The sequence below is a fragment of the Leptonychotes weddellii genome, chromosome 15 (assembly GCF_054177405.1).
Source record: "Leptonychotes weddellii isolate Sample4059 chromosome 15, ASM5417740v2, whole genome shotgun sequence".
Taxonomy (NCBI): Eukaryota; Metazoa; Chordata; class Mammalia; order Carnivora; family Phocidae; genus Leptonychotes; species Leptonychotes weddellii.
Genome location: NC_138383.1, coordinates 5,031,031 through 5,040,639, shown reverse-complemented (window position 1 = coordinate 5,040,639; position 9,609 = coordinate 5,031,031). Strand labels below are relative to the sequence as shown.

The 9,609-nt window shown below is 59.6% G+C and overlaps 2 protein-coding genes across 2 annotated transcripts; both read left to right on the top strand.

The window, feature by feature from the left end:
* The first annotated feature begins 2,514 nt into the window (after nt 1-2,514).
* On the top strand, nt 2,515-5,066 carry GALR2 (galanin receptor 2). Its single transcript, XM_006728050.3, has 2 exons — nt 2,515-2,882; nt 4,171-5,066. The coding sequence occupies exons 1-2, from the start codon at nt 2,515-2,517 to the stop codon at nt 4,964-4,966; spliced, it is 1,164 nt and encodes a 387-aa protein (XP_006728113.1). The 3' UTR covers nt 4,967-5,066.
* A 1,194-nt stretch (nt 5,067-6,260) lies between these two features.
* ZACN (zinc activated ion channel) lies at nt 6,261-9,473 on the top strand. Its single transcript, XM_006728049.2, has 9 exons — nt 6,261-6,357; nt 6,442-6,566; nt 6,709-6,753; nt 6,892-6,998; nt 7,224-7,393; nt 8,129-8,253; nt 8,380-8,590; nt 8,678-8,842; nt 9,286-9,473. The coding sequence occupies exons 1-9, from the start codon at nt 6,261-6,263 to the stop codon at nt 9,471-9,473; spliced, it is 1,233 nt and encodes a 410-aa protein (XP_006728112.1).
* The last annotated feature ends 136 nt before the right edge of the window (nt 9,474-9,609 follow it).

Below are 9,609 nucleotides of genomic sequence, written 5' to 3'. Positions count from 1 at the left end.
CCCAGGGTCCTGGGATCCAGTCCTGCATCAGGCTCCCTGCTCAGCAGGGAGCCTGCTTCTCCCTCTGCCTGCAGCTCCCCCTTCTTGTGCTCTCTCACTCTCTCTCTCTCTATATATGTGTCAAATGAATAAATAAAATATTTTAAAAATAAAATAAAATTGGTTATGGTGATGGCTGCATAACTCTGTGAATATATTAAAAACCAAATGCACCCTTTCATTGGGTAAATTGTATGATATGGGAATTATATTTCACTAAAGATTTTTTTTTTTTTTTAGAAAGCAAGTCAGATGGTGTTAGTCCTCTAGTCAAAACTCTGCAGTGGCTCTCCATTTCACTCAGACTAGAAGCCACATTCCTTGCAATGGAAAAATCTGTACATATCATGCCTGTCACCTCTTCTCCTGCCAATTTCCTTATTCATCAACTCAAGCCATAGGAGCTTCCTTATTTAGGGACACAGGCACACTCCTGCTTTGGGATCTTTGCACTGACTGCTCTCTCTGGATTGCTCTTCCCCTAGATATCTTCTACTCTAGGTCCCTCATCTCCTTCAAGTCTTTGTTCAGATATCGCCTTCCTAATGAGATCTGCCTGGCCACCCTTTTTTATTTTGTTTATTTTATTTATTTTATTTAATTTTATTATTTTATTTTATTTATTATTTTATTAATTTAATTTTATTTTAAAGTAGGCTCAATGGCCAGCATGGAGCCCAGTGTGGGTTTGAACTCACCACCCTGATATCAAGGCCTAAGCTGAAATCAAGTGTCAGATGCTCAACCGACTGAGCTACCGCAGTGCCTCTGGCCACCGTATTTTAAATTGCACCATCACGGGCGCCTGGGTGGCTCAGTCGGTTAAATGTCTGCTTTCGGTTCAGGTCATGATCCCAGGGTCCTGGGATTGAGTCCTGCATCAGGCTCCCTGCTCGGCGGGGAGCCTGCTTCTCCCTCTGCCTACTCTGCCTGCAGCTTCCCCTGCTTGTGCTCTCTCTGTCTCTCTCTCTAATAAATAAATAAAATCTTAAAAAAAATAAATTGCACCATCACCACTACCACGGTACTCCCAATTCCCTTACCCTGATATATTTTTCGTGCAAGTACTTATCAATTTGTAATAGGTTAATTACTTACTTGAGTTATGTTTATTGTCTGTCTCCTCTGCTAAAGGGAAGTTCACGGAGAGCCTTGATCTTTCTAGAGCTCACTGGTATATCCTAAGGACCCAGAACAATGTCTGGAAAGGGGTGGGTGCTTAATGAATGCTTACTGAACAAATGAATGGCAAGCATCTCATAAATATGAACTGCTGTTATCTTTCTATTCGGTGAACAGGCAGGCAGGCAGGGCAGGGGTGTGGATAAGGTTTCCCTGCCCAAAGGAATAAGAGTAGGGCTGCAGGGCTGAAATCCTGGGATGGGGGGTGGGGAGTGGAGAGGAACAAGAATGTTCCACACTGGGACCCAATGAACAGGGCAGGGAAAGGTGAAGCAGAGATCAAGCTACAGTGGCAGAAGGTGGTGATTTTCAGAACCAGTGAACCGGGAGCGGGGATGTGGGTCATTCTATAGAAACAGCAACGATTCCGAGTTACAGGCGCTTGATGCTTAATTTGTCAAAATTAGAAACAATTATTTAAGTTTTATTGCAACCTAGACACCCTCCTGGCCATGCAGGAAAATGCTCCTGGGACTCTGCTATTTCCTTAATGTTTTCCCTTTTTGGATATCGGACTAGGGCGAGGAGACAGGAATCTGCATCACTGAGATTCAATTAACTGGCTTCAGGCCACACATCTCATTCCATGCTCACTAGAGCCCCCCCAGAAAGTACTATGATCCCACAGTACTGAAGGAACGGAGGCCCAACGCCAAGGACAGCGACTGGCACACAGAAGAGGCGCGCAGCACGCGGCAGTGCCGTCCACCTCGCCAACTGAGGAAAGCCGCGGCCCCTCCGTCCACCTCCACCCCTTGTCACCTCCCCGCCACCCCTTAGGGGCCGCCCGGGAATCTTCCGAGGACGCCCCCCAAGCCAGCTCCGGGAGGCCCGGCGCGCCGGCCAGGCTGCGGGAGAGGTGTGCGTGGTCCCAGGCGGGCGCTCCGGGCTCGGCGGCGCACACTCAGGCCCCAGGGGTCGGTCCCTCCACCACTCCCGCGTTCGCCGCACAGCGCGGCACAGACCAGCTCCGGGTGCTGGAGCGCGTCGACGACGCCGGCGGGCGGGGGAGCGGGCACCAGGCGCGGCCCCTGTCCCCGGGGTGGGCCACCCCACAGCCCTGCCCCCCGCGCGGCCGCCTGCCGCGGGGCCCATCCCACCCCTCCGGCTGCTCGCTCCTCCCCCTGACCCCGGCGCACCCCCACCTCCCGCCCCAGCCAGGCGAGACTCGCTCCGCCCGCAGCTCCCGCGACTCGCGCTGGGCGCTGCAGCGGCTGGAGCCGCGGGAGCTGCGCGCTCGCCAGAACCCAGACGGCGGCGGGAGCCCGGGCAGCCTCGGGTTCGGGGGGCGCCATGAATGGCTCGGGTGGCCCCGGGGCCGAGGACGCGAGTGAGGCGGGCGGCAGGGACAGCTGGCAGCCCGAAGCCGTTATCGTGCCCATGCTGTTCGCGCTCATCTTCTTGGTGGGCACCGTGGGCAACGCGCTGGTGCTGGCCGTGCTGCTGCGCGGCGGCCAGGCGGTCAGCACCACCAATTTGTTCATCCTCAACCTGGGCGTGGCCGACCTGTGTTTCATCGTGTGCTGCGTGCCCTTCCAGGCCACCATCTACACCCTGGACGGCTGGGTGTTCGGCTCGCTGCTCTGCAAGGCCGTGCACTTCCTCATCTTCCTCACCATGTACGCCAGCAGCTTCACGCTGGCCGCCGTCTCCCTGGACAGGTGAGGGAGAGCGCCGGCGGCCCCGGGGGTCAGGCACCCAGGTGGGGGCTGAAGAAGAGAGCGGGACTCCAGGCTCGAGGAGGGGCGCGCGGAGAGTAGAAAAGGACACTAAGAAGGCAAAGGGACCGGGAGAGAGTGAAAGGCAAGCTGGAGTGGAGAAGGACGGGGGAATAAGAATAGGGGAGAGCGGTGTCCCTCCGTTAGGTGCGTCCTCGCGGCTCCACGCCTCAGACCTCGGCTCTCCAGCGCCGCCGGCGCCTGACAAAGCGCGGCGTTTCCGAGCCCGCTGCGTTTTTGCGTGCTTCCTCTCGCTTGAGCTCAGTGCTTCTGTGAAGCTGGGACGGGAGGGAATACTGTGCCCAATTTACAGATGAGATTGAGTTCAGAAGTGACTTGTTCAGAGTCTCCCCATCCAGTAATCGTGTGCGTGGAGCCAACGGTCTGTCTCCTGGCGTCAAACGTAGGCGCCTCCACCTCGCTAGCCTCGAAGCCACGGTTTGCTCGGCGCAGTCGACTCCGGTCCGGACTGCGGAATTTGGGTCCTAAGCAAGGGCCCACGCCAGAGTTCAAGCGAACACGCCCGAGGGTCCCTAGACCCAACCCCCGCCCCTCACCCCCCACCTCCAGGCCCAGAGAGAGGAGAACGCCGGAGGGTCTCCTCTATCCTCCCCGCTGGAGCTTGGAAGGACACCTGGATGATTCCTGGGGAGGAAATCTGGGTCCGACTCCAGTATCTCCCCTGCCCCCTCTACCCCCACATCCTCCTGACCTTCCCTGGACAGGCAGCGAGATGAGGCCACCTCCCCCATGTACCTCCCAGTTCCACTGAGCCGGGAGTGTTTCGTTTCCGAGAGCGCTGGTGAGACCCATAGAGCGTCGGCTTCTCTAAGGAATTCCCTCGCGGTACCTTCCGGTGTCTCTAGGCTGTCTGCTAGGGCCTCAAGGCGCCTGGGTCCTACCTCTCCGGCACCGTCACTGGTGGGTAATCACCGCCTCCCGGAGCCCCAAAGCCGGTTCAGCCTTGGGGTGCCTTCCCCGGGTGGAGTGTGACTGTGGCCATAGTCCCGGGAAGAGCAGATGAGTGGCCTGCACGCGCGCCTTTCCTGCTGCGGTCCCGCCCCACATCTCAAAGCAGCTGAGAATGTCTGGGCTGCTCCCGGCGAGTGCGGTGCCACCGTGTGCTAGGGACCTTCCTCGAGAGAGGGTGAGGGGTTCGAGGTGTAAGGGTCCGGCCCTACCTCCGCGAATCCCCCTGTTCACCCGTCTCCCTTCCTGGCCTGACCCACAGGTACCTGGCCATCCGCTACCCGCTGCACTCCCGCGAGCTGCGCACGCCTCGCAACGCGCTGGCTGCCATCGGGCTCATCTGGGGGCTGTCGCTGCTCTTCTCCGGACCCTACCTGAGTTACTACCGCCAGTCGCAGTTGGCCAACCTGACTGTGTGCCACCCGGCGTGGAGCGCGCCTCGTCGCCGCGCCATGGACCTCTGCACCTTTGTCTTCAGCTACCTGCTGCCCATGCTGGTGCTCGGCCTGACCTACGCGCGCACCCTGCGCTACCTCTGGCGCACCGTTGGCCCGGTGGCCGCCGGCTCCAGCGCGCGGCGCGCCAAGCGCAAGGTGACGCGCATGATCATCATCGTGGCTGCGCTCTTCTGCCTCTGTTGGATGCCTCACCACGCGCTTATCCTCTGCGTGTGGTTCGGCCGCTTCCCGCTGACGCCCGCCACCTACGCGCTGCGCATCCTCTCGCACCTGGTCTCCTACGCCAACTCCTGTGTCAACCCCATCGTCTACGCGCTGGTCTCTAAGCACTTCCGCAAGGGTTTCCGCAAGATCTGCGCGGGTCTGCTACGCCGTGCCCCGCGTAGAGCCTCCGGCCGCGTGTGCATCTCGGCGCCGGGCACCCGCGGCAGCAGCGTGCTGGAGCGCGAGTCCACCGACGTGACGCACGTGAGCGAGGCGGCCGGGACCTCCGCTCCTGTGCTGGCGACACTCGGCAGCCCGGCCTTGAGCCTGGTACCCGGCCCGTCCTGGCGGGACCAAAATGCCCCCAGTGGCATCCCGACAGTTAATGCGACCTGAGGACACTTAGCGAGTATGCTTTTGGTGTTAAAGGATTGGAGTCAGAGGTCGGGGGATCGGGGAGGGAATTTCATCTGTTAATAAAATACCAAACCTTTTCACGCGCAATCAGGCGCTGTGTCTTGGCATATCTCATGGTTAGGAAGTTCCGTGGTCTGAAGCCTCTGGGTGGATGGGTGCAAGGTGCTTTGCTGATCCACAGGGAAAGAGGGTGGCCCACACCGAAGGCAGCCAAGTTAAAGTTCCCCTGGAAATCCCTGAGATGGGGAAGAGCAGGACGACCAAGGTTCCCTGCAGGTGGCCATCCAGAGGCACCGGGTATATATAGATCAGCGAACCAGTAGCCACCTATCCCTGCGACAAAGGCAGGCGGAGCATTTAAGCCCACTCGATAAGTGGGTCGATGGCCAGGCGCAGACACCATGTGTGTTCCTAGTAACGTTCGCGCGCCAGCAAGTGGCAGGTCCCTCCCCTCTCCCAGCTCTCTGGGGCCCCTTCTAAGTGTCTGCAGACCAATCCGTGCCCACCCACTTTCAGCCTTGGGGTTTCCTTCCCTCACTACAGCTGTCTGGGGTCAGGTCTCCATTTCTGCTGGGCTAGGAAAGGCGCCCCTCACCCCCACCAGTCCTCCTCCAGGGCACCCAGGAGCAGCTCTAAGGCACCACTGGGCTGGAGCAGGCTGAGAATCCGGTATTGGAGCAGGAATGCTACAGCTCTGCTCATGAGCTAGCCTCTACCCTGCCCCGGGTTTGCCCAACTCCTGGAGTTCTTGACCCTTTCCAGGCTTTTTACATGGAATCAGTTCAGTGTTTGAGGAGACGCAGGAAAACTCTCAAGGGCTTACGGATCTCACGATGTTGAGTGCAGAGCACTTTGGCAAGGGCTTGAGTACTTAACCGGGCAAGCACCCGCTGCAGAAACACAGGAAGGCCTATGGCATCTGCCCAGATCGGAAGGATGGAGTTAGGGAAAGGTGTGTGTATTGGCGCGGGGGGGGGGGAGGGGACGTGTGCTTGCCCGGTCCGCTTGGCAGTCTTTGAATGGGGCAACTTCCAGGTGGTGGAAATGGAGCGGGACAGGGAAGCCTAGACAGGTGCAGGGTGGGCGGAGCTGGGTCCTATGCTTTGTGTTCAGGTGTTTGCAGAACCCTGGGGTGGGATGCCAGCTCCAAGGCCCCAGAGCCCTTGCACAGAGCACCTGCCTCTAACTGCCCAGTCCCCCAGAGAAGCAACTGAAACTGAGGTTGCAGTTTAGGCTCTGCTGCTCCATCCAGCCTTCCATGCAGCCCCTGATGATGGCCCTGCAGCCCCTGCTGCTCCATTTGGCCTTCCTCAGGCTCGGCACCACCGGGCCGTTGGTCCAGGGGCGTGGATTTCGCTCGCCAACAGTTGGTAGGTGGAGAGTGTAAAGTCGTTAGGCTTTAGGATTTGGACCCCAGGGCACCCACCCAAATGACCTTGACCTCCATCCTTCAGCCTGGCCATCCTTCTTGGACTTCAACTGGCCCCAGGAGGTTCAGGAAACCATCCAGATTCCGAACAATGGGAGCGCGCCCCTGCTCGTGGATGTCCAGGTGTTTGTGTCCAATGTATTTAACGTGGTAAGTGTCCTCCAGCCACGGAGGGAATAGGGCCCAGGTGCTGAGCCGGGGATGGGCCAAGACAGCCCCAGCCAGTGGTGGGGGCTCCTGCCTTTTGTCCCGTAGCGCCCACCCCCGGGTGACACACTGCCCCCTTCCTCAGGACATCCTGCGGTACACACTGTCCTCCATGCTGCTGCTTCGGCTGGTGAGAGCCCAGGGGCGGGAAAGGTGGGATGGGAGAAACTTCTCCTCGTCCAGCTCAGAAGTCTTCGTGAAACTGCCAAGCCAAGTGGCTTGCATATATATGGGAGCGGTAGGCTTAGTGGCTTCTTTTTGTTGCCAGTCCTGGCTGGACACTCGTCTGGCCTGGAACACAAGTGTCCACCCGCAGCATGCAGTCACACTGCCCTGGGACTCACTCTGGACTCCGGGACTCACTATTCAGGAGGCGTAAGTGGGGCGAGAGTTCTTGTGCCAGGAGGCCCTCCTTAGTGACTGTCCCCCTCCCCGGTGGCCCTGCCAGGCCACAGGCACATCCCACTGCCTCGTGTCCCCCTCACCCTTCTGGAACGGGGATGGCAGGAGAGGGCAGCTGGGCTAGGCTGGGGTCTCCCCCACCTCCCCCTTCTGAGAAGCGGCCAAGCCTCCTGCTGTGCTGTCTTCCTCCACCAACAGGCTCTGGGTGGACTGGCAGGACCAGAGCCCGCGGGCCCGAGTGGACCCCGACGGCCACGTCGACCTGTACCTGGCCCTCACCACGGAGACCAACTGTGACTTTGAGCTCCTCCACTTCCCCAGGGACCAGAGCGACTGCAACCTCAGCTTCTATGCTCTCAGCAACACTGGTGCTGACTGGACAGGAGCTGGGGGGTGGGGGGTGGGGTCGGGGAGGGGGAGCCTCTGGAGCCATGTCAGCGGACATCTGACATGGGGGCAGCCAGCCTGTTCACACCAGTCCACCCCAGGCTAAGGGGAGCTGAAGAGATCCTAGAGCAGAGCCTGCTTCTCATGTGCACCTCCTAAATACCCCCACTCCGTGCCGCTCCGCCCCCCCCCCCGCCCCCTGCAGCTGCCCTCAACAGCCAGGTCCAAACTGCAGTGTCTGGGCTGCTTTTGTCAAGCTTAGAGGCCAAAGTTGCTGCAGCCACCCAGTAAATACCCCACAGACCCACAGGTGATGTCCAGCTTGCCCCAGAACCCCCACCCTTGCCTCACACCCCTCCCCCCTGGGAAATACTAAAGCTGCTGCCCGCCCTGAGGCTAATATTGCAGGTGTGAGAGGATATCCTGGGTGATGAATCCAGACCACGTCCCCCTCCAAGAAGTGGGGCCAAGTGCATTTAGTTTTACAATGAAGATTCACCTCTGAATCTGAGAAGGCCCTTCCCCTGGCTGGAGAGAATGTGGGGTGTTGCCCAGCCCGTGCACAGAGCGTGTTCACCTCCCAGTCTGCCCCCAGCTACCATCAGAAGTCTCCATCAGCCCTGGATGCCGGCTTGTCCCTGCCGCATACTCCCGAGAGAGTCAGGGCCAGGGGCACCTCCTTCCTACTTCCCCACTCTCCCCTGCCCCCCTTCCAGTGCTAGAGCTGGAGTTCCGGGCCCGCGCAGTGAACGAGATCGTGAGTGTCAAGAGGGAATACGTAGTTCGGGATTTGAAGACCCAAGTCCCACCCCAGCAGCTGGTGCCCTGCTTCCAGGTGACGGTGAGTTGGAACGTGGCTGAGAAGGGCTGATGGGGGCGTGAAACTTGTGGTCAGAGGCCATGGTGCCACCTTTCAGCTGCCCAGCCCCCCATGCACCCCCCCACAAAGCCCCGACTTTCTTTCCAGTTGCGCCTGCAGAACACAGCGCTGAAGGCCATCATAGCTTTGCTGGTACCTGGGGAGGCGCTGCTGCTGGCTGACATGTGCGGGGGGCTGCTGCCCCTCAGGGCCACCGAACGCATGGCCTACAAGGTGACCCTGCTGCTGGGCTACTTTGTCTTCCACTCTTCCCTGGTGCAGGCCCTGCCCAGCTCCTCCTCCTGCAACCCACTGCTCAGTAAGTCCTGCGCCCCTCACCTGGCCCCGGGTGGGGGGTGCTCTGCTCAGACCTGGCCCTGACCTCCCAACCCCCTCCTGCCCCCAGTTTACTACTTCACGGTGCTGCTGCTCTTGCTGTCCGTCAGCACCATGGAGACCGTGCTGCTGGCCGCGCTGCCGGCCTGGGGCAACCTCAGCGCCGAGAGCAGCCCCAGCCCAGCCCCGAGAGGGGAGGAGCAGGATCGTGGGGACCCAGGGCCACATCCTGAAGGTGGGCAGGGGCCCCTTCCTGGAGCCGGGGTAGAGGGAGGAATAAGGCCAGGAGCAGGTCCGATAGGGCTGCCCATGTAGGGCTGAGGGTCACCAGGTTGGTTAAGGGCTCCATGCATTCTGTCGGCCGGCTCCACTGCCCCTGGGCTCCACCATGTCTGTCCTTGGAAGACGCAGGTATGGAGCAGAGAGCAAGGGTAGCTTCCCTAAGGGCCCAGGTGACTTCAAACTCCCCGAGATAACACTATGCCTCTCGGAGCCTCTGTATAAGGGTGCTTCTTCGCTCAAGATGGCCTGGAGTGGGCCAGACCCCAACATTCATGGGTTGTAAATCTAAGGGAGGGAGAGATACAGGCTCACAGCCCCCGGGGCTCGCCCCCCCTGCCGCTCTGGGCCAACATGCTGGGTGAGCCCTGAAACACTGCCTGCCTCCTCCCCCACCAGAAGCTCCCGGAGTGAAGGGGTCAAGAAGGAGCTGGGCTGAGGCTGCTGACCACATCTTCTTCCTGGTGTATGTGGTGGGGGTAGTGTGTAGCCAATTCTTCTTCATTGGACTCTGGATGTGGGCAACATGCAAGTCTGACCCAGGCCCTGGCAAGGCCATACCCCACGGCGGGCAGCCCAGGCTGTGACAGGGCTGGGCCCAGGGCTGCAGAGGGAGGGCCATGACAGGGTCTCTGCAGAGAGGAGGAGGGAGGACGACTCTCTTCCCTAAGCCCGGAGGATCCTAGGCCACTCTGAGTTCTCCCTTCTGATAGCAGGCAAGCA